This window comes from Phyllobates terribilis, unplaced genomic scaffold (assembly GCF_046119375.1).
Source record: "Phyllobates terribilis strain yellow unplaced genomic scaffold, ASM4611937v1 Scaffold_5__5_contigs__length_657084704, whole genome shotgun sequence".
Taxonomy (NCBI): domain Eukaryota; kingdom Metazoa; phylum Chordata; class Amphibia; order Anura; family Dendrobatidae; genus Phyllobates; species Phyllobates terribilis.
Window position 1 is genome coordinate 210,812,159 of NW_027362765.1, and position 24,280 is coordinate 210,836,438.

The following is a 24,280-nucleotide window of genomic DNA, read 5'->3' on the forward strand; positions in this document are numbered from 1 at the left end:
AATATGCCCCTGAGATGGGCACGACAGTCCCTGTCCCTGGCTGGAGTGGGGGGAGGGAACACTGAGGAAGGGGAACCCTGTAGTGCAGGAGCAGGGAGGAAGCAGTTCCTGGGTGCATTGAGAAGGGAGTATAAAAGGTGGGCACCATCTTAGTTCAGTGCAGAGAAGTCTGAGCAGAAGTGGCAGGGAGCAGGGGCTCTGCATGAGCTCTGCTCCGGAGGCGGGCCTAGTAACAGAGGCCCAGGCCTGGAAGAGGGAGAAGGAAGGAAGAGGAGCGGAGAAGGCTCCAGGAACGAGGAACGAAGGGATCCCAGGGGTGCTGACGGGCGAGTCGCCACCGCACGCCCGAATCAACCTGCATGGAGGGGTCAGGCCAAAGGGGGAGACCGGTCCCCGAAACTAGTGGAGGCAGGAAACGACCCTCAGCTAGAAACCGGAGGCTGTGACATTTTATGTGGCGCAGCCCCTCACTACACCCGCTAGGAGGGCAGCACATAGGGTCAGGGAAACTGGCGCCAAGTTTACCAAGAGGAGGCCCGAGGCAGCCGGACAGAAGGGTTGGTAAGAAAGGCCAGACAATGGACACACAAAGGGGGTCCTGTGAAGCGCTCCAAAGTTATCTGGGAGTTGTCTGAGCCCCTCACCTGGTGAGCACAGTACGACGTGGGCAGCCGTTACATGCAGACGTGGTCTGGATAATAAGAACTGTGAGTAAAGGCCCTGGACTGCATCACTGACTCCGTGTCGTTACTGCTGCTGCCCTGCACCATCACCCCCATCCTCCGCATACACTGCCCTGAGGCTATACTCCTCCCGTGGGGAGTTATGCTACGCTCTGCTGCACCCACAACATCAGCCTCAGCGGTCTGCCCTGCAGCGGCGGTTCACTCTGACCGCAATCCACGGGTGGCGTAGTCGGACATTTAAACATCAAAACCACATAAATAGTTCCGCCACTGGTTTGACCACCCTGAGCCACGGAACCGGGTCGCCGCCACGAAGACTACAACCACCAGCATCCACCAAAAAGGGTCCGGCTCCGGGTGTCCCAAGGCCCAGGGGGTGCATCAGAACATTTTCATCACCTTTCACAATCACCAATGGGACAAGGCAGGGATGTCCTCTGTCCCCTCTCTTATACATCCTAGTGACGGAGCACCTGCTCTCATCAATTCGCCATAACCCCAATATTAGGTGGATTGAGGTGGGAGGCACCGAGTACAAGTGCTCTCTATTTGCTGATGATGTACTAGTATATATCACTCAATCACATATATCCATCCATGCTGTTATGGCTGAAATAGATCACTTTGTTACATGGTCAAATTTTAAAATCAATGCAGCGAAGTCTGAGGCCCTCGATGTCTCCCTCCCCAAATCCATATAGGATTCCATCCAGTCCAACTTTCCCTTTGCCTAGCCCTCACAGGGTATCAAATACTTAGGAATTCCTATTCATAGAGACCTCTCCCATCTATGTTATCTTAATTTTGGGCCCTTTATTGAACAACTCCATACAGACCACGGTTGGCAAGTTAGAACTGTAAGATTCACTACGTGAACCACTGGTGTTTTGTGGAAAAGCACATGTACACTGTGTTCCAAATTATTATGCAAAAAGTGTTTAGGAGTGATAAGGGAAGAATTTGTTTGTTTGTCAGTTAAACTCATTGATGGTGATGTGTGTCAGGGCTCTTTATATCACTGTCAGCAATTGCAGACACCTGTGCTAATTAGTTTGGCAGGTGTGTCTAATGAAAGGCAAGACTACTTAAGAAGGCCGTCTCACATTATTAAGCAGCCTACATTTTCTGCCAAAATGGGAAAGAAAAAGGATGTGTCGGCTGCTGAGAAGCAACAAATTGTGGAGTGTTTAGGTCAAGGCATGACTACAATCAACATTGTGCGATGATCAGGATGAAGTGTCTTGGCAATCAAGAATTATGTAGCTGATTCACAGTACACACGTGTGCGTGCTGATAAGGGCAAATTGAGGACTCTTTCCTACAGGCAATTACGTCAGGTTAAAAGAGCAGCGGCAAAAAAGCCTTATCATAGCAGCAGACAAGTTTTTGAAGCTGCTGGTGCCTCCAACGTCCCCCAAACAACAAGATGCAGGGTCCTTCAGAGGTTTGCAGCTGTGCATATGCCATCCTGTCGACCTCCTCTATCCGCGTCACACAAGCAGAAACGGCTCCAGTGGGCCAAACATTACATGAAGACTGATTTCAAAACTGTTTTGTTCACGGATGAGTGCCATGCAGCGCTCGATGGTCCAGATGGATGGAGTGGAGGATGGCTGGTTGATGGACACCCCACGCAAACACGGCTACAGCGCCAACAAGGAGGAGGTGGAGTAATGTTTTGGGCTGGAATCATGGGGAGAGAGATTGTCGGCCCCTTTAGGATCCCTGAAGGCGCTAAAGATGAACTCCATAATGTATGTGGATTTTCTCAAACAGCACTTCCTGCCATGGTTCAAGAAGAAGAACCATGTATTTCACAGCAAGATCATTTTTTTGCATGATAATGCACCATCTCATGCTGCACATAAAACATCTGCATCTCTGGCTGATATGGGCATAAAAGGGGACAAACTTATGGTGTGACCCCCATGCTCCCCTGACCTCTACCCCATTCAGAACCTCTGGAGCATCATCAAAAGGAGTGTCTATGATGGCGGGAGGCAGTTCACATCTAAGCAACAGCTCTGGGAGGGTATTCTATCCTCATGCAAAACAATTGAAGCAGAAACCATCCAAAACCTGACAAATTCAATGGACGAGAGAGTTCAGAAGCTCCTTTCGAACAAGGGGTCCTATGTGAAAATGTAACATCACCTAGAATAAAGTTTTGAGTTGAAAACTGTTTGATTTCAGTTTCTAATAACCTGCTAATGCTTATAATTTTAAAAATGACCATTTTTTTGGTCTTTATTAAAATGAAAAGGTTGATCGAAAAGTTTGGGGGATCTAAGAGTGTGGTAACCCAGTAGTCATGATTACTTCGAATTCTGACAATATGAGGGTCATGTTGCAGGTAGTGCAGCAAGAAGGCACTTATGTGTCTTGCGCATCTCGGAGCCCCAAAATTATTTTCCGGGCTAGATGCAGCTAAAAATTATTATTAATTTTAAATCTGGTGGAGCTTAGTATAGATGGGCTAATAGGATCAGTGCTGCACACTGCTACAAAGCCCAAATTATTTTCCAGTCAAGATACAGATAAACATGATTAGTAATTTGAAAGCTTAAAACGGTTGGTAGGGTGATTTTAACCAATCATCAAGCTTTTACTCTCCCCAGGATGACACAGGGGTAGAAAAGTCTTTTCGGATCCATGATTTTTTCATCTTTATGAACGTGAGTCTGTCTACATTATCAGTGGAGAGCCGTGTGCGCTTATCTGTCAGCACACCACCAGCAGCGCTGAACACACGTTCAGACAGAACGCTGGCTGCGGGGCATGACAAGATCTCCAAGGCGTAAGTGGCTAACTCCGGCCATTTATCCAGATTGGAAGCCCAAAAAGAGCAAGGGTCCAGTGACACAGTCATGGCTTCAATGTTTACTTGGAGATACTCCTGTACCATCGTCTCTAGGCGTTGACTATGTGTCAGACTTCTTGTCTCCTGTGGCCTTGCAAAGGATGGGCTAAAAAAGTGGTGAAATGATTTCGCAAAATTGATGTTACCAGCAGATACTGTGGTTCTGTTACGGTTTGAGTGCTGAACACTTGACGGTCCCACGGTTGGCAAGTTGGAACTGTGAGATTCACTACGTGCACCACTGGTGTTTTGTGGAAAAGCACATGTAAGATTTTGCAACAGTCTCTGCTGATACTCCTGCATGCGTGCATCCCTTTCTATGGCAGGAATAATTTCTGCAAATTTACTTTTGTACCGGGGATCTAACAGTGTGGCAACCCAGTAGTCAGGATTATTTCTAATTCTCACAATTCGAGGGTCATGTTGCAGGTAGTGCAGCAAGAAGGCACTCATGTGTGTTGCGCATCCAGGAGCATCAAGTCCCTGTTGTGTTGGTGGCGAGGTAACAATCATGCTTCCTTCCTCTGTCCTCTCCCCCCAACCTCGCACAACAGAAATGTGATCAAGGTCTCCCTCATCTGATGAGTCTTCCATCAGTTCGTCCTCCACTTCTTCCTGGGCTCTTGCACCTTCCTCACTAGTTTGGCTGCTACCATGCGCCCTGGTAAAACCATCTCCCCCACCCTCACATGCCTGCCGCCTTGGTGCTGCCGACCGTCTGGACCTTGCAGATGTTAGCCCTTCCGCATACAACTCCTTCTCCTCTACTTCCTCCACCTCCTCTTGTGCCACCACCTGACTCCGAATTCTGTTTAACATGTGCTCCAGCATGTAAATCACCGGAATAGTCATGCTGATAATGGCATCGTCAGCACTAAACATCTTCGTCGCCATTTCAGAACTGTGCAGAAGGGTGCATAGGTCCCTGATCTGAGACCACTCCTCCAGCGTGATTTTCCCCACCTCCGGATCTCGTTGGCCCAGGCTATACGTCAGAACGTATTGCACCAGGGCTTGTCGGTGCTGCCACAGTCGCTGCAACATGTGCAGAGTTGAATTCCACTGGGTAGGCACATCGCATTTTAGCCGGTGAAGTGGCAGGCCCAACGACTTCTGTAGAGATGTAAGTCGCTGAGCTGCGGGATGCGAACGGCGGAAGTGAGCACACAGCGACCGTGCCCTCTGCAGAAGGCCATCTAGTCTAGGATAGTGGGCTAAAAATTGCTGGACAACCAGGTTCAACACGTGAGCCATACAAGGCACGTGTGTGACATTGCCCCGGCGAAGGGCCGCACCCAGGTTTGCAGCATTGTCGCACACGGCCTTCCCTGGTTTCAGGTCCAGTGGAGACAACCATTCATGAAATTGGTTCTCCAGAGCTGACCACAACTCCTCAGCTGTGTGACTCACATTTCCCAGACATTTCAAAGTAAAAACCGCCTGATGACGTTGAGCCCTACTGCCAGCATAGTAAGGAGGTGTGCAGGATCCCTTCTGCGCAGTTAGAAAGCTTGTGGCATGACCAGACAGGCATTGGGTGCAGGTGGAAGACCGAGAGGAGGTTGAGGAGGCAGAAGCAGTGGAGGAACTTTGACATAAAGAGGATTGACGCACAACTCGTGGGGATGGCAAGACTAGGACAGCAGCCCCTTGTCCTGCTGTCACCATAGTTACCCAGTGCCCAGTCAGCGACATGTAACGCCCCTGTCCATGCCTACTCGTCCAAGTGTCTGTGGTGAAATGCACCCTGTCACACACAGAGTTTCTCAAAGAAGCGGTGATGTTGTGTGCGACATGCTGGTGGAGCGCAGGCACACCTTTCTTTGAGAAGTAGTGCCGACTGGGCATCTGGTACTGGGGCACTGCGACGGACATAAGGTCTCGAAAATCCTCTGTGTCCACCAGGCGGAAAGGCAGCATTTCTGTAGCCAAGAGCTTGCAGATGTTGAAATTCAACCTCTTAGCTTTCTCATGGCTAGGAGGAAATGGTCATTTACTTGTCCACATCTGAGGGACCGAGGGCTGGCTATTGTGCTTAGACGGGGTTGATAAGGGTGTCCCCGGCAAACTGCCGGTCTGTGAGGAAGATGCAGGCGGACATGTTAGGTTGCCTTGATCCAAAGGTGGTGCTATCGATGTCGGACAGCGCTCAACACCAGCTGGTGTTACCACCTCCAAAGAAAATGATGACCTGCCAATCACGCTGGCTGTTGCGGGTAAAGAGGTGACAGGTCTGCGCCCCAAAACAGGTGTGACTGCTGTCCCCCCAGTCACAGAGGATGAAGAGGCCACGGATGCACAAGATATGGCAGACGGTGGTTGGCCCGGCCGGCTAGGCCGCATTGTAGCACACTGAGCTTCCCACTGCAACTTATGCTTCATGTCCATGTGCCGGTTCATGCATGAAGTACTCAAACTATGTATTTTTTGGCCTCTACTTAGCTTTTGCTGACAAATGTTACAGATAACACGAGTTGGGTCATCTTTATCGATCTGAAAAAATGCCCAGGCTATGCAAGGCTTAGCACCCATGCGACCTGAAGAGCCACCACGACTTGTGGTGAGAGGCAGAGTTGTGTTTGAGGATGCAGTTGTTGACGTGCTTCCAGTACTACGTCTCTGTCCAGGAAGGCGCAACCTGACCTCGTCGTCACTAGCATCTTCCTCCACCTCCTCAGCTGACCTCATCTCTTGGCTGACTGTGGGTTGACAGTAAGTGGGATCTCCAACCTCATCATCATCAGCCTGTGTGTTATCACACCCGTCGTCCTCAGAGCCAACCTGTTCCTGCCCTGACAAAAAACTAAAGTTGTCGCTCCAATCAGGTATTTGAGTCTCATCATCGTCTTCCTCATTGTGTCCACCAACAGGAGTTACAGTTTGGGAATGAGGGTCTACATTATGGTCAGAACCTTCTGCGTCTGGTCCTGGATCCGACTCATAAAGATTCTGGGCATCAGTGCAGATCATTTCCTCGTCTGGATTCACAGAAGCTCTGGAGTTGACCTCTGATTCCCAGGCTATAGTATGAGTAAACAGCTCTGCAGACTCAACCATCTGTTCTACCTCATACTCAGACGGGCAGCTGGAGATTTGGGAGCTGTGAGGAAGCAAGTGCGATTTGGGTGACACCTTTGAGGACTGGAGTATTTGTGATGTTGAAGTTGATGTGGAGGAGAGCCCACTTAAAGGAGCACTTGATATCCGTTGAAGCACCTGCTGTTTTTGTGCCTCATCTGGAATTTGTAGCGATTGGCGTGGCCGTAAGAAAGGGATCTTAACACATTGTCCGCTAAAAGAAGTAGACATTTTAGTTTGGCTGGAAGATGGTCTTTCTTCTGCAGATGTTACTGTTGCTTTAACACCTACCCCACGGACACAACCTTTTTTCCCCTTCCCAACACGCCTATTCCCCTTTCCACCAGCAGCAGGCCTTTTTCCACTCATTTTGGTGGTTAACTAATTCACAACTCTGGAGTTGTTTGCACAAAAAAACAATGGATGGGAACCGAGCAGAGCTGAGTGGCCATACTGTGGTATTAGGCCAAAACTACTGGCTGGGTTAGATGCAGAAAAAAATTATATTCAATTTGCAACCTGATGGAGGTCAGTATAGATGGACTAATAGAGAAAGTCCCACACACAGCTAGAAGCCCAAATATTTTTTCAGAGGTAGATGCAGAAAAAAAATATATTCAGTTTGTAACTTGATGGAGGTCAGTATAGATGGACTAATAGAGAAAGTCCCACACACTGCTAGAAGGCCAAATATTTTTTCAGAGCTAGATGCAGACAAAAAATTATTTTTAATTTGCAACCTGATGGAGGTCAGTATAGATGGACTAATAGAGAAATTCCCACACACTGCTAGAAGGCCAAATATTTTTTCAGAGCTGGATGCAGATAAAAATTATTTTTAATTTGCAACCTGATGGAGGTCAGTATAGATGGACTAATAGAGAAAGTCCCACACACTGCTAGAAGGCCAAATATTTTTTCAGAGCTAGATGCAGACAAAAAATTATTTTTAATTTGCAACCTGATGGAGGTCAGTATAGATGGACTAATAGAGAAAGTCCCACACACAGCTAGAAGCCCAAAAATTTTTTCAGAGCTAGATGCAGAAAAAAATTATATTCAGTTTGCAACCTGATGGAGGTCAGTATAGATGGACTAACAGAACATGTCCCACACACAGCTAGAGCCCAAATATTTTTTCAGAGGTAGATGCAGAAAAAAATTATATTCAGTTTGCAACCTGATGGAGTTCTGTATAGATGGATTAATAGAACAAGTCCCACACACAGCTAGAAGCCCAATATTTTTTCAGAGGTAGATGCAGAAAAAAAATATATTCAGTTTGCAACCTGATGGAGGTCAGTATAGATGGACTAATAGAGAAAGACCCACACACTGCTAGAAGGCCAAATATGTTTTCAGAGCTAGATGCAGACAAAAAATTATTTTTAATTTGCAACCTGATGGAGGTCAGTATAGATGGACTGATAGAGAAAGTATCACACACTGCTAGAAGGCCAAATATTTTTTCAGAGCTGGATGTAGATAAAAATTATTTTTAATTTGCAACCTGATGGAGGTCAGTATAGATGGACTAATAGAGAAAGTCCCACACACTGCTAGAAGGTCAAATATTTTTTCAGAGCTAGATGCAGAAAAAAATTATATTCAGCTTGCAACCTGATGGAGGTCAGTATAGATGGACTAATAGAACAAGTCCCACACACAGCTAGAAGCCCAAATATTTTTTCAGAGGTAGATGCAGATAAAAATTATTTTTAATTTGCAACCTGATGGAGGTCAGTATAGATGGACTAATAGAACAAGTCCCACACACAGCTAGAAGCCCAAATATTTTTTCAGAGGTAGATGCAGAAAAAAATTATATTCAGTTTGCAACCTGATGGAGGTCTGTATAGATGGATTAATAGAACAAGTCCCACACACAGCTAGAAGCCCAATATTTTTTCAGAGCTAGATGCAGAAAAAAATTATATTCAGTTTGCAACCTGATGAAGGTCAGTATAGATGGACTAATAGAAAAAGTCCCACACACTGCTAGAAGCCCAAATATTTTTTCAGAGCTAGATGCAGAAAAAAATTATATTCAATTTGCAACCTGATGGAGGTCAGTATAGATGGACTAATAGAATGATGCTATGCCCAAAAGATTTTACTTCACTAGGTGCAGTAAAAAAATTGGTATTCTATACACAGGTAGTATATCTTGCAACACAGATAGGCTACTCCACTGACTAACACACTCTGCAATAGGCCAAAAAGGATTAGTTTTGCTAGATTCAGCCAAATGCTGTGAAAAAAACTTGCACAGCACTGGCACAGACCTGCCTGGCAAAAACTGATAGGAACTGATGTAACCTAGTCCTGAAAAGGACTGCAATTACAATTAGTCTTTACTCCCACAATCTATCTATTTAAGAGCACAGACCTGCCTGATAAAAGTCGTAGGAAATGCTGTAACCTAGTCCTTAAAAGGACTGCAATCACAACTATTCCCTACTCCCAAGCTATCTGTAGATTTGTGCGAAAATTGGCTTCAAATTAACAAGGTATAGCGCACACAGCAACAGCGGTGCCGTCTAACACGCAGCTGCAGCAGTGAGAAAATGGTGGCGACGGGGAAAATGGCTTGGTCTTATAGGGCAAGGACATGTGACATACACTGCCAATGACACATGCCCTTGCTTGTGTGAAAAAAGCACTTCGCTCCGTGTGTGCGCTGCTGATAGGCTGACAGATTGCACCTCCCCACTGTAAATGCGGGAAAGAGAAAAAAAAATGGAGATCTTCATTATTCCTGCAGAGATCAATCCCCTGCCCCTCCCCCCACCCCGCTGTACACTCAAACTGCGTATTAACATTAATTTTCATCATTACTGAGAAAAAATCCAGTTATGATTTTGGTGCACGAACAGTTATCGAACATAACCTCGAACAGCCGAATTTTTCTCAAATCGTTCGTGTTCGCCGAACGGCTCGAACACCGCCCAAAACAGCTCGAATTTGAGATTGGCGAACAGTTCGAGTAGAACAACGCTCATCTCTAGTGCTGAACACTCGACGGTCCCACGGTTGGCAAGTTGGAACTGTGAGATTCACTATGTGCACCACTGGTGTTTTGTGGAAAAGCACATGTAAGATTCTGCAACAGTCTCTGCTGATACTCCTGCATGCGTGCATCCCTTTCTATGGCAGGAATAATTTCTGCAAATTTACTTTTGTACCGGGGATCTAACAGTGTGGCAACCCAGTAGTCAGGATTATTTCTAATTCTCACAATTCGAGGGTCATGTTGCAGGTAGTGCAGCAAGAAGGCACTCATGTGTCTTGCGCATCCAGGAGCACCAAGTCCCTGTTGTGTTGGTGGCGAGGTAACAATCATGCTTCCTTCCTCTGTCCTCTCCCCCCAACCTCGCACAACAGAAATGTGATCAAGGTCTCCCTCATCTGATGAGTCTTCCATCAGTTCGTCCTCCACTCCTTCCTGGGCTCCTGCACCTTCCTCACTAGTTTGGCTGCTACCATGCGCCCTAGTAAAACCATCTCCCCCACCCTCACATGCCTGCCGCCTTGGTGCTGCCGACCGTCTGGACCTTGCAGATGTTAGCCCTTCCGCATACAACGCCTCCTCCTCTACTTCCTCCACCTCCTCCTGTGCCGCCACCTGACTCCGAATTCTGTTTATCATGTGCTCCAGCATGTAAATCACCGGAATAGTCATGCTGATAATGGTATCGTCAGCACTAAACATCTTCGTCGCCATTTCAATACTGTGCAGAAGGGTGCATAGGTCCCTGATCTGAGACCACTCCTCCAGCGTGATTTGCCCCACCTCTGGATCTCGTTGGCCCAGGCTATACGTCAGAACCTATTGCACCAGGGCTTGTCGGTGCTGCCACAGTCGCTGCAACAGGTGCAGAGTTGAATTCCACCGGGTAGGCACATCGCATTTTAGTGGCAGGCCCAACGACTTCTGTAGAGATGTAAGTCGCTGAGCTGCGGGATGCGAACGGCGGAAGTGAGCACACAGCGACCGTGCCCTCTGCAGAAGGCCATCTAGTCCGGGATAGTGGGCTAAAAATTGCTGGACAACCAGATTCAACACGTGAGCCATACAAGGCACGTGTGTGACAGTGCCCCGGCGAAGGGCCGCACCCAGGTTTGCAGCATTGTTGCTCACGACCTTCCCTGGTTTCAGGTCCAGTGGAGACAATCATTCATGAAACTGGTTCTCCAGAGCTGACCACAACTCCTCAGCTGTGTGACTCACATTTCCCAGACATTTCAAAGTAAAAACCGCCTGATGACGTTGAGCCCTGCTGCCAGCATAGTAAGGAGGTGTTCAGGATCCCTTCTGCACAGTTAGAAAGCTTGTGGCATGACCAGACAGGCTTTGGGTGCAGGTGGAGGACCGAGAGGAGGTTGAGGAGGCAGAAGCAGTGGAGGAACTTTGATATATAGAGGATTGACGCACAACTCGTGGGGATGGCAAGACTTGGACAGCAGCCCCTTGTCCTGCTGTCACCATAGTTACCCAGTGCCCAGTCAGCGACATGTAACGCCCCTGTCCATGCCTACTCGTCCAAGTGTCTGAGGTGAAATGCACCCTGTCACACACAGAGTTTCTCAAAGAAGCAGTGATGTTGTGTGCGACATGCTGGTGGAGCGCAGGCACACCTTTCTTTGAGAAGTAGTGCCGACTGGGCATCTGGTACTGGGGCACTGCGACGGTCATAAGGTCTCGAAAATCCTCTGTGTCCACCAGGCAGAAAGGCAGCATTTCTGTAGCCAAGAGCTTGCAGATGGTGAAATTCAACTTCTTAGCTTTCTCATGGCTAGGAGGAAATGGTCTTTTACTTGTCCACATCTGAGGGACCAAGGGCTGGCTGTTGTGCTTAGACGGGGTTGAGAAGGGTGTGCCCGGCAAACTGCCGGTCTGTGAGGAAGATGCAGCGGACATGTTAGGTTGCCTTGATCCAAAGGTGGTGCTATCGATGTCGGACAGCGCTCAACACCAGCTGGTGTTTCCATCTCCAAAGAAAATGATGACCAATCACACTGGCTGTTGAGGGTAAAGAGGTGGCAGGTCTGCGTCCCAAAACTGGTGTGACCGCTGTCCCCCCTGTCACAGAGGATGAAGAGGCCGCGGATGCACAAGATGTGGCAGACGGTGGCTGGCCCGGCCGGCTAGGCCGCATTGTAGCACAGTGAGCTTCCCACTGCAACTTATGATTCATATCGATGTGCCGGTTCATGCATGAAGTACTCAAACTATGTATTTTTTTGCCTCTACTTAGTTTTTGCTGACAAATGTTACAGATAACACGAGTTGGGTCATCTTTATCGATCTGAAAAAATGCCCAGGCTATGCAAGGCTTAGCACCCATGCGACCTGAAGAGCCACCACGACTTGTGGTCAGAGGCAGAGTTGTGTTTGAGGATGCAGTTGTTGACGTGCTTCCAGTACTACGTCTCTGTCCAGGAAGGCGAAACCTGACCTCGTCGTCACTAGCATCCTCCTCCACCTCCTCTGCTGACCTCATCTCTTGGCTGACTGTGGGTTGACAGTAAGTGGGATCTCCAACCTCATCATCATCACCCTGTGTGTTATCACACCCCTCGTCCTCAGAGCCAACCTGTTCCTGCCCTGACAAAAAACTAAAGTTGTCGCTCCAATCAGGTATTTGAGTCTCATCATCGTCTTCCTCATTGTCTCCACCAACAGGAGTTACAGTTTGGGAACGAGGGTCTACATTATGGTCAGAACCTTCTGCGTCTGGTCCTGGATCCGACTCATAAAGATTCTGGGCATCAGTGCAGATCATTTCCTCGTCTGGATTCACAGAAGCTCTGGAGCCGACCTCTGATTCCCAGGCTATATATGAGTAAACAGCTCTGCAGATTCAACCATCTGTTCTACCCCATACTCAGACAGGCAGCTGGAGACTTGGGAGCTGTGAGGAAGAAAGTGCGATTGGGGTGACACCTCTGAGGACTGGAGTATTTGTGATGTTGAAGTTGAGGTGGAGGAGAGCCCACTTAAAGGAGCACTTGATATCCGTTGAAGCACCTGCTGCTTTTATGCCTCATCTGGAATTTGTAGCAATTGGCGTGGCCGTAAGAAAGGGATCTTATCACATTGTCCGCTAAAAGAAGTAGACATCTTAGTTTGACTGGAAGATGGTCTTTCTTCTGCAGATGATACTATTGCTTTAACACCTACCCCACGGATACAACCTTTTTTTCTCTTCCCAACACGACTATTCCCCTTTCCACCAGCAGCAAGCCTTTTTCCACTGATTTTGGTGGTTAACTAATTCACAACTCTGGAGTTGTTTCCACAAAAAACAATGGATGGGAACCGAGCAGACCTGAGTGGCCAAACTGTGGTATTAGCCCAAAAGTATTGGCTGGGTTAGATGCAGATAAAAATTATATTGAATTTGCAACCTGATGGAGGTCAGTATAGATGGACTAATAGACCAAGTCCCACACACTGCTACAAGCCGAAATATTTTTTCAGAGCTAGATGCAGAAAAAAATTATATTGAATTTGCAACCTGATGGAGGTCAGTATAGATGGACTAATAGAACAAGTCCCACACACTGCTACAAGCTGAATTTTTTTTTCAGAGCTACATGCATAAAAAAAATATATTGAATTTGCAACCTGATGGAGGTCAGTATAGATGGACTAATAGAACAAGTCCAACACACTGCTACAAGCTGAAATGTTTTTTCAGAGCTAGATGCAGAAAAAAATTATATTGAATTTGCAACCTGGTGGAGGTCAGTATAGATGGACTAATAGAACAAGTCTCACACACTGCTAGAAGCCAAAAAATTTTTTCAGAGCTAGATGCAGAAAAAAATTATATTGAATTTGCAACCTGATGGAGGTCAGTATAGATGGGCTAATAGAACAAGTCTCACACACTACTAGAAGCCGAAATATTTTTTCAGAGCTAGATGCAGAAAAAAATTATATTGAATTTGCAACCTGATGGAGGTCAGTATAGATGGACTAATAGAACAAGTCCCACACACTGCTACAAGCTGAAATATTTTTTCAGAGCTAGATGCAGAAAAAAATTATATTGAATTTGCAACCTGATGGAGGTTAGTATAGATGGACTAATAGAACAAGTCCCACACACTGCTAGAAGCCAAAATATTTTTTCAGAGCTAGATGCAGAAAAAAATTATATTGAATTTGCAACCAGGTGGAGGTCAGTATAGATGGACTAATAGAACAAGTCCCACACACTGCTACAAGCTGAAATATTTTTTCAGAGCTAGATGCAGAAAAAAATTATATTGAATTTGCAACTTGATGGAGGTCAGTATAGATGAACTAATAGAACAAGTCCCACACACTGCTAGAAGCCGAAATATTTTTTCAGAGCTAGATGCAGAAAAAAATTATATTGAATTTGCAACCTGGTGGAGGTTAGTATAGATGGACTAATAGAACAAGTCCCACACACTGCTACAAGCCGAAATATTTTTTCAGAGCTAGATGCAGAAAAAAATTATATTGAATTTGCAACCTGATGGAGGTCAGTATAGATGGACTAATAGAACAAGTCCCACACACTGCTAGAAGCAGAAATATTTTTTCAGAGATAAATGCAGAAAAAAATTATATTGAATTTGCAACCTGATGGAGGTCAGTATAGATGGACTAATAGAACAAGTCGCACACACTGCTACAAGCTTAAATATTTTTTTAGAACAAGATGCAGAAAAAAATTATATTGAATTTGCAACCTGATGGAGGTTAGTATAGATGGACAAATAGAACAAGTCCCACACACTGCTAGAAGCCGAAATATTTTTTCAGAGCCAGATGCAGAAAAAAATTATATTGAATTTGCAACCTGATGGAGTTTCGTATAGATGGACTAATAGAACAAGTCCCACACACTGCTAGAAGCTGAATTATTTTTCAGAGATAGATGCAGAAAAAAATTATATTGAATTTGCAACCTGATGGAGGTCAGTATAGATGGACTAATAGAACAAGTCCCACACACTGCTACAAGCTGAAATATTTTTTCAGAGCTAGATGCAGAAAAAAATGATATTGAATTTGCAACCTGATGGAGGTTAGTATAGATGGACTAATAGAACAAGTCCCACACACTGCTAGAAGACGAAATATTTTTTCAGAGCTAGATGCAGAAAAAAATTATATTGAATTTGCAACCTGGTGGAGGTTAGTATAGATGGACTAATAGAACAAGTCCCACACACTGCTACAAGCCGAAATATTTTTTCAGAGCTAGATGCAGAAAAAAATTATATTGAATTTGCAACCTGATGGAGGTCAGTATAGATGGCCTAATAGAACAAGTCCCACACACTGCTACAAGCTGAAATATTTATTCAGAGATAGATGCATAAAAAAATTATATTGAATTTGCAACCTGATGGAGGTTAGTATAGATGGACTAATAGAACAAGTCCCACACACTACTAGAAGCTGATATAATTTTTCAGAGCTAGATGCAGAAAAAAATTATATTGAATTTGCAACCTGATGGAGGTTAGTATAGATGGACTAATAGAACAAGTCCCACACACTGCTAGAAGCTTAAATATTTTTTTCAGAGCTAGATGCAGAAAAACATTATATTGAATTTGCAACCTGATGGAGGTTAGTATCCATGGACTAATAGAACAAGTCCCACACACTGCTAGAAGCCAAAATATTTTTTCAGAGCTAGATGCAGAAAAAAGTTATATTGAATTTGCAACCTGATGGAGGTTAGTATAGATGGACTAATAGAACAAGTCCCACACACTGCCAGAAGCCGAAATATTTTTTCAGAGCTAGATGCAGAAAAAAATGATATTGAATTTGCAACCTGATGGAAGTCAGTATAGATGGACTAATAGAACAAGTCCCACACACTGCTACAAGCTGAAATATTTATTCAGAGATAGATGCAGAAAAAAATTATATTGAATTTGCAACCTGATGGAGGTTAGTATAGATGGACTAATAGAACAAGTCCCACACACTACTAGAAGCTGATATAATTTTTCAGAGCTAGATGCAGAAAAAAATTATATTGAATTTGCAACCTGACGGAGGTTAGTATAGATGGACTAATAGAACAAGTCCCACACACTGCTAGAAGCTTAAATATTTTTTTCAGAGCTAGATGCAGAAAAACATTATATTGAATTTACAACCTGATGGAGGTCAGTATAGATGGACTAATAGAACAAGTCCCACACACTGCTAGAAGCTGAAATATTTTTTAAGAGCTAGATGCAGAAAAAAATTATATTGAATTTGCAACCTGATGGAGGTTAGTATCCATGGACTAATAGAACAAGTCCCACACACTGCTAGAAGCCAAAATATTTTTTCAGAGCTAGATGCAGAAAAAAGTTATATTGAATTTGCAACCTGATGGAGGTTAGTATAGATGGACTAATAGAACAAGTCCCACACACTGCCAGAAGCCGAAATATTTTTTCAGAGCTAGATGCAGAAAAAAATTATATTGAATTTGCAACCTGATGGAAGTCAGTATAGATGGACTAATAGAACAAGTCCCACACACTGCTAGAAGCCTAAATATTTTTTCAGAGCTAGATACAGAAAAAAATTATATTGAATTTGCAACCTGATTGAGGTCAGTATAGATGGACTAATAGAACAAGTCCCACACACTGCCAGAAGCCGAAATATTTTTTCAGAGCTAGATGCAGAAAAAAATGATATTGAATTTGCAACCTGATGGAAGTCAGTATAGATGGACTAATAGAACAAGTCCCACACACTGCTACAAGCTGAAATATTTATTCAGAGATAGATGCAGAAAAAAATTATATTGAATTTGCAACCTGATGGAGGTTAGTATAGATGGACTAATAGAACAAGTCCCACACACTACTAGAAGCTGATATAATTTTTCAGAGCTAGATGCAGAAAAAAATTATATTGAATTTGCAACCTGATGGAGGTTAGTATAGATGGACTAATAGAACAAGTCCCACACACTGCTAGAAGCTTAAATATTTTTTTCAGAGCTAGATGCAGAAAAACATTATATTGAATTTACAACCTGATGGAGGTCAGTATAGATGGACTAATAGAACAAGTCCCACACACTGCTAGAAGCTGAAATATTTTTTCAGAGCTAGATGCAGAAAAAAATTATATTGAATTTTCAACCTGATGGAGGTTAGTATCCATGGACTAATAGAACAAGTCCCACACACTGCTAGAAGCCAAAATATTTTTTCAGAGCTAGATGCAGAAAAAAGTTATATTGAATTTGCAACCTGATGGAGGTTAGTATAGATGGACTAATAGAACAAGTCCCACACACTGCCAGAAGCCGAAATATTTTTTCAGAGCTAGATGCAGAAAAAAATGATATTGAATTTGCAACCTGATGGAAGTCAGTATAGATGGACTAATAGAACAAGTCCCACACACTGCTAGAAGCCTAAATATTTTTTCAGAGCTATATGCAGAAAAAAATTATATTGAATTTGCAACCTGATTGAGGTCAGTATAGATGGACTAATAGAACAAATCCCACACACTGCTACAAGCCGAAATATTTTTTCAGAGCTCGATGCAGGAAAAAATTATATTGAATTTGCAACCTGGTGGAGGTTAGTATAGATGGACTAATAGAATTATGCTATGCCCAAAAGGTTTTACTTCACTAAGTGCAGTAAAAAAATTTGTATTCTATACACAGGTGGTGTAGCTTGCAACACAGATAGGCTACTCCACTGACTAACACACTCTGCAATAGGCCAAAAAGGATTTGCTTTGCTAGATTTAGCCAAATGCTGTGAAAAAACTTGCACAGCACTGGCACAGACCTGCCAGGCAAAAGGTGATAGGAACTGATGTAACCTAGCCCTGAAAAGGACTGCAATTACAATTAGTCTTTACTCCCAACCTATATATTTAAGAGCACAGACCTGCCTGATAAAAGTCGTAGGAAATGATGTAACCTAGCCCTTAAAAGGACTGCAACCACAGCTCTTCCCTACTCCCAAGCTATCTGTAGATTTGTGCGAAAATTGGCTTGAAATTAACAAAGTATAGCGCACACAGCAACAGCGGTGCCGTCTAACACGCAGCTGCAGCAGTGAGAAAATGGTGGCGATGGGGAAAATGGCTGGGTCTTATAGGGCAAGGACATGTGACATACACTGCCAATGACACATGCCCTTGATTGTGTGAAAAAAAGCAGTTTGCTCCGTGTGTGCGCTGCTGATAGGCTGACAGATTGCACCTCCCCACTGTAAATGCGGGAAAGAGAAAAAAAAATGGAGATCTTCATTATTTCTGCCGATATCCATCCCCTGCCCCTCCCCCCGCCCCGCTGTACACTCAAACTGTGTATTAACATTAATTTTCAGCATTACTGAGAAAAAATCCAGTTATGATTTTGGTACACGAACAGTTATCGAACATAATCTCGAACAGCCGAATTTTTTTCAAATCGTTCGTGTCCGCCGAACGGCTCGAACACCGCCCAAAACAGCTCGAATTTGAGTCGAACACCGCTCATCTCTAATCACTAGTAGTAAAGGTTGTAGTTTCCGTGCAGTTCCCATTAGCACCTCCAGATTTGGATTGTAGGTGACTACTAGCGGCACCCGGTAGGTTCAGTTCACTGAAGCTAGTATCCGCAGTGAAACATATTTACCCTCACATATATCAACAGTGACTCTGTCACACCATTTATAATGACCACAGACAAGATAAAGATCTCCAACTCACGTCAGTAATACAAGATCCCAGGTACTATCATATGTATCACATGTAATGTGGTGTACTTAATTATATGTACCAAATGTTCAACTGGGGATCTGTACGTTGGGGAGACAGGGCAAAAACTGAGAACAAGGATGAATTCTCATTGCCACACAATAAAAGAAAAAACAATACATGTACCTGTGGCCAAACATTTTTGTATCCCTGATCACAGCATCATGGACATGAAATTACTGGTATTAAAAGGTAACTTCAAATCTCAGAGAGACAGGAGAGTCTGGGAATACAAACTAATGGCAACCTTTGACACACTCAGTGCAGGAATGAATGTGTCCCAGTGACCCAGTGATGCGTTCCCCCCTGATTGATTAAGAAAGATAGAGGAAAGGGGCGCTCTGGGTGAAACCTGGGGATTAAGGACAGGTATGGGGCGAGAAAACTGCTCACCTGACTGGGAGCTCACCACAACCCCAGGAATAGCCTGGAGAGCGGAGGTCCACAGTGCTGTGGTGCTGCTGCAGTTTGGGCGGTCCACGTGACCGGCAGTGATGTCACGGCAGGTCCTCCTGAGGCGCAGGTCCTCAAGCAAACTCGACTCCCAAGGGAAAGGCAGCTCCTGCCACGGACCCTCTGAGGGACAAATACAGAGCAGATGAAGGACAAAGCCGCAGTCTGTTTGTTTTATTGACCTAATAAAGGTGTTTTTTTTATTATTTCTTCCTCACCATCCATTCCTTGGCGCTCCATAGACCGCGGCTTTGTCCTTCATCTGCCCCCCTTGATTGAATGGCTGCGGGCGGGGTTTCCCTGCACATCACAGCCCAGCATCCATTGCTCGCTTTCCCAGTGAATGCAGAGGAGAGGGAAAGTGTGCTGTGGATGCTGGGCTGTGACATGCTGTGAAACCCTGCCCACAGCCCATCAATCACTGGGTCACGCCTGGCTGCAGCCGGAACTTGACGTGACATGAGCGGATGTCAGAGCCATCTGCAGCCGGGTCACGTGATGCCTGGTGAGCGGTCCGCAATAGTGCCACTCACAGGCAAGAATCACAACACAAGGAACTTACAAAAAATCTTATTCCGCCTTTTAAATTGACGAGGGCTTTCTCTATAGTAGTGGATAACCTCTTTAAGGAGGAAAGCAGCACAGACAAGATGTCTTCACCTACAATAGTAATTAAGACTTTTGAGACCTGACAATCTTTCCCTCATATAGTTTTGCTAATAGAGTTCAACATGTTAGGGCTCATTCAGATGTCAGTTTTTCATGTATGAGTTCTATCCGTATTTTTAATGGATAGAACTTGTACCTATTGTAGTCTATGGGGTTGTTAATATGTCCTGACAATTTTGCAAACCAAGTGGTCACCACAAAATCAAAGACATGTTGATTTTCATCAGAGTCTCGGATAAAACTAGTCAATGGATGGATGTCCATTGGTCTGTGAAAATTTTTTTTTACATCTTAAAAAAGCTGATGAAGCTCTTACCACACTCTAATGGTACAAAGTGACACACTAACCAAACTCTGAAACGCTGATTAAAAAAAATCACTGATCAAATTCAAACTGGGACCAATTTTCCTGTATGAGAAAATCACTGATATCTGAATGAGCTTTTATTCTAATGATAAACATGGTTTTCTTCAGCTGTAGTCCTTTTTTTTCAAGGGTGACATGTTTTAATGTACGTTGTTATAAATGAAAATTACTGTCACTGCTTCTTCCATTTTACCCACTGCAAGAAAGATTTTGGTTATTCTCTTCCACTGACCTCATTAACAAGGTTTACTCATAAAAGTGGTACTTACTTTAAATCAGTTTATCAATGTATCATATTTGATTGTTTATATCTTTGCAGACATGAAAGTCATATCCAGTTTTCTTCTTTTTTCCTGGTTGATGGTTCTTGTTCAGTCTCACATTCTTCTTGAGGAGAAGCCAGATATAACCAACAGTGGAAGTGTCGCTCGTTTTACTGAGCTTCTTCCACCCATTTCCATAGTAGGTCAGTATACTCCTACTTATTTGCCAAGTACAGATTAATATAAGAATTAAAAATAATGAAATGTTTTATTGATGTCACACAGATTTAACAAAGAGATGGCGAAAAGTAAGCAGAATTGATGCTGAAAAGAATAAACTGGCTAAGGTACCAATTTTTTTTCTATGTGAATAAGGCTAGCTTCACATTAATACAAGCACATTGCCCTTAGATATGATGGAATTCCCATTGGAATGCAGTTTTTCAGGGATTCCCATAGAGACCCCGAATAAGTGCTTGATAGAGAGCATTCTATAAGTGTCAAAATACCCTAAGACTTTTTTTTGTACTGTATTACTCATTATGATGATTTTTGATAAAAAATAGATATTTTTCCAATACTGAATGGGCAAGATCTTTGAAATACTTTGCAATGAGCTATCTCAGGAGATAAAACAGAATTGTATTCAGCATGCGTCCTTTTTCCTGCTTTCATTAAAATCATAGTCCTTGACAATCCTGTTTTGCCAAGTTTTTAACACTAAGGTTCGGATTTGGCTTTAAAGAAGGCAACCACTTGCGATATAAAGCAATTTTTTTTAGAATAGTTGATTTAAAAGATAAAATACACAATTAAAGGAACAGTATGATAATATGATATTGCATACACTTTTGTATATGTTAACATACAAAGGTTAAGTACATATACTCACGTCATCACCAAGGAGCTTTTAAACATCATCTATCTGGAATATCAGAAAAGCAACCACCAAGACAGAGAACCCCTGGACAAATCACAACATTGCATGGGCCTACCCACTTATTGCAGTTATTACAACACTACACATCAGTGCAGGTACAACTATGGTTTCTGTCTTAGTAATATTTCTCTGGCCTTATATATAGTGAATCTACACTGGTAAGTCTAGTTCACCTTTAACCTCCAGTGGCCAGACTTCGGGAAAAGATGAATCAGAGATTGAGGCTCTCATCAGACAATGGGGGCAATAAACCTACACGATTCAAAAGCTCTCAGGAATCACATAAGTCAACTGCAGACAAAGGTTAAACAAATCTCCATGATTTACAATAGCAAATAATAAACATAGGACTATTTGAGAGGTTAACTTTCAGACAATGCGAGTAAACAGTTTCTCAAGATTTTTTTACTATGAACATTGTCTGTGTGTAAACATAAGACAAGACTTGGACAGAATATCTATCTGTGAATGTATAACCAGACCAATGCTGGTTTGTTATAGTTTGAATGTATTCTGTATATTTCAATATGGACTCAAAATATCCAGTTTTATGTTCACACTAAAATCCATCCTTTGCTGTTTTGAGCTTTACATTATTTATACAAGGTACCATACCCTTAGGGAATGGTTTTAGCGAGTGATTAACATAAAGATAATAATGAAAGTGTACACTGTGTACAACAGCACAAAGCAATGCATGCACAAATTAAAGCAAAAATGATATATTCAAAATCAGGTAATTTGATAACATAAATCAGCTGGTGTAATATTTTGAGTCCTTATGGTAATCATCTCTTCCGTTAAAAAAATGTTCCCAAATGCAGTTCATACAGGCATAACATGGATTGTATGTGAAGCTCTGGGTCTCATCTCCTCCTTCTGAGTAGATACCCCTATCAGCTTTGTCCATAACTGTAAAGGGGTCGGTACTGCCACAATGCAAATTTCCAATACATTGGTAGCAGTGGTAGTCTTTGTCATGCAAAAATGGCTAGTGTTCATCAACTGAGCCAAGTAAATCCATAAATTCTGTTTGGTTTTCCATAAAGCCACATTTTCCATGGTTGGTCTCTCGATTTTTGTGCCGAAGATCGCTTGAGTCGTCATTTCCAGATTTTGATCTAGGGCCACGGCCCCACTATCAGTATTTGGTCAGTATTCAGTCAGTATTTTTTTCTCAGGAGTGGGAGCCAAAACCAGGTGAGGAACAATCAGAGAAAAGGTATAATAGAAACAAGTCACCAATTCAGCATTTATCACCCTCTCCTGGTTTTGGTTCCCACTCCTGAGAAAAAATACTGACCAAATACTGACAATGAGGCCGCGGCATAAAGGGAGAACATGTCAGTTGGGACATGTTCCCACTTCTCTTGTCCGGGTTTCAAAACTATCAACACGCTGTCTGCTCCTTGAACAATTACTACAGCAGGTTCTGGAGGACCTTTGTCACCCAGTTTTATTTATTGAGAATTAGAAATAACAAATAACAAATCATTTTCATGTTGAATCAAATCTTAAAAAAATGGTAAACAGATTTAAACATGAGATTGAGGTAAAGAGACTTATAAGTAATTACAAGTAATCCACATCAATAATAGTATGACTAGCTGAACAGTTAGACAATGTGGCTCAGAAGATGAAACCAGTTTTGTCAGTTTTTTGTGAACATTGACAATACAGGACAACAAGAACATGAATAAGCTATAACTATAATTCAAATTGCCAACAAGTGTAAGAGGAGATAGAAACTTGAATAGTGGGGGGAACAAGAAGGGTGGCTGAAGGAGGGTAAGAAAGTGGGGAGGGGGGGATTGGTCCAGCCACTGTATGAAAAAAAAAATTTGAAGGTATTGAGTAGTGTTGAGCCACCCCCGTAGTGTTCGAGTTCGGTTCGGTTCGTCGAACACCCATGTGTTCGCCGAACTGTTCGACGAACTGTTCGTCGAACACCTTCGAACACCGTTAAAACCAATGGCAGGCAAACAAAAACACATAGAAACACATAGAAAACACCTTCAAAGGTGTCCAAAAGCTGACAAACTGCTCAGAAGACACAACTAACACATGGAAAAGTGACAAGTACATATAGTCATGCGAAAAGAAAAGAGGTGGAGGAGTAAAAGAAGGGGGAGACACAGATATAGGCATGTCATGCCCTTCTAAAATCCAAAAAGTGAGAAGCCAACACGTTCAGTCCGCTCCTGCCCGTGCCACCTCCGTGTCGCCGGCTTTGTGCCAGAGCCGCGGTGAACCCTGACGGCCAGCCCCCCTCTCTCAATACTGGTGCCTGTCCGCTGGTGGGTCGAGCGAGCCCCCCTGTGGTGGAGGCAGCTCTAAGCTTTTTAATTTAAATTGTCTCTCTAATTTGAATGAATACACTTTAAATCCATTTACAAGGATCTATTGGAGGGCAAGTCTCATGCCAGCAGCCGCGTAATTCCAGCTCCAGTAGCGTCCACTAAAGCTGCTGCAGTTAAAAAGCTTTTATAAGGATCGAGCTCGGCTGTCCACCGCAAGGCATCCTACTGCCAGTCCCAGCCCCTATGCCTTGGGGTGCCTCCTGATGCTCTTCACTGAGTATCCCGTGGTCCCGAAGCATTTCCTTTGAAAAAATTAAGTGTCCAAACTACAGGTGGTGTAGCTTGCTTAACAGCCGGGATAATCCGCTGACTAGCAGACACTGCTACTAGGCACAAAGTATTTCCTGGGCTAGATGCAGTTAAAAAGTTGTAATTAGATACTCTCGTTGGATGCTGAGAAAGCATTCCATAGAGTCTCCTGGCACGCCATATATGATTCTCTTAAAAAGCTTGGGGTAGGGGTCTAGGGGACCCTTTTATAGCCAAAATCACGGCCCTGTATCACAATACGTCACCTAGGCTGAAGATAAATGGAACTGTAGCACCCTGAGGGCTCGGTTGCTACAGAGGTATTGCACCTCACCCAGAGGTGTGATATCTCACTTTCAGGTAAGGATGGAGTGTGGATCAGGACCCCGACACCTGCAGGCATTACACCACATTGCCGTGGGGCAGGGCGACCAATATGCCCCTGAGATGGGCACGACAGTCACTGACCCTGGCTGGAGTGGGGGGAGGGAACACTGAGGAAGGGGAACCCTGTAGTGCAGGAGCAGGGAGGAAGCAGTTCCTGGATGCATTGATAAGGGAGTATAAAAGGTGGGCACC

At 43.9% G+C, this 24,280-nt stretch overlaps 1 protein-coding gene across 1 annotated transcript in view; it reads left to right on the top strand.

Moving 5' to 3' along the window:
- Positions 1-24,280, top strand: part of ASIP (agouti signaling protein) — a 595,544-nt gene that overhangs the window by 366,700 nt on the left and 204,564 nt on the right. The window contains exons 2-3 of the mRNA XM_073683765.1: positions 20,209-20,355; positions 20,438-20,499. Of these exons, the coding sequence (XP_073539866.1) occupies positions 20,209-20,355; positions 20,438-20,499 (209 nt within the window). The remainder of the gene's footprint in view (positions 1-20,208; positions 20,356-20,437; positions 20,500-24,280) is intronic.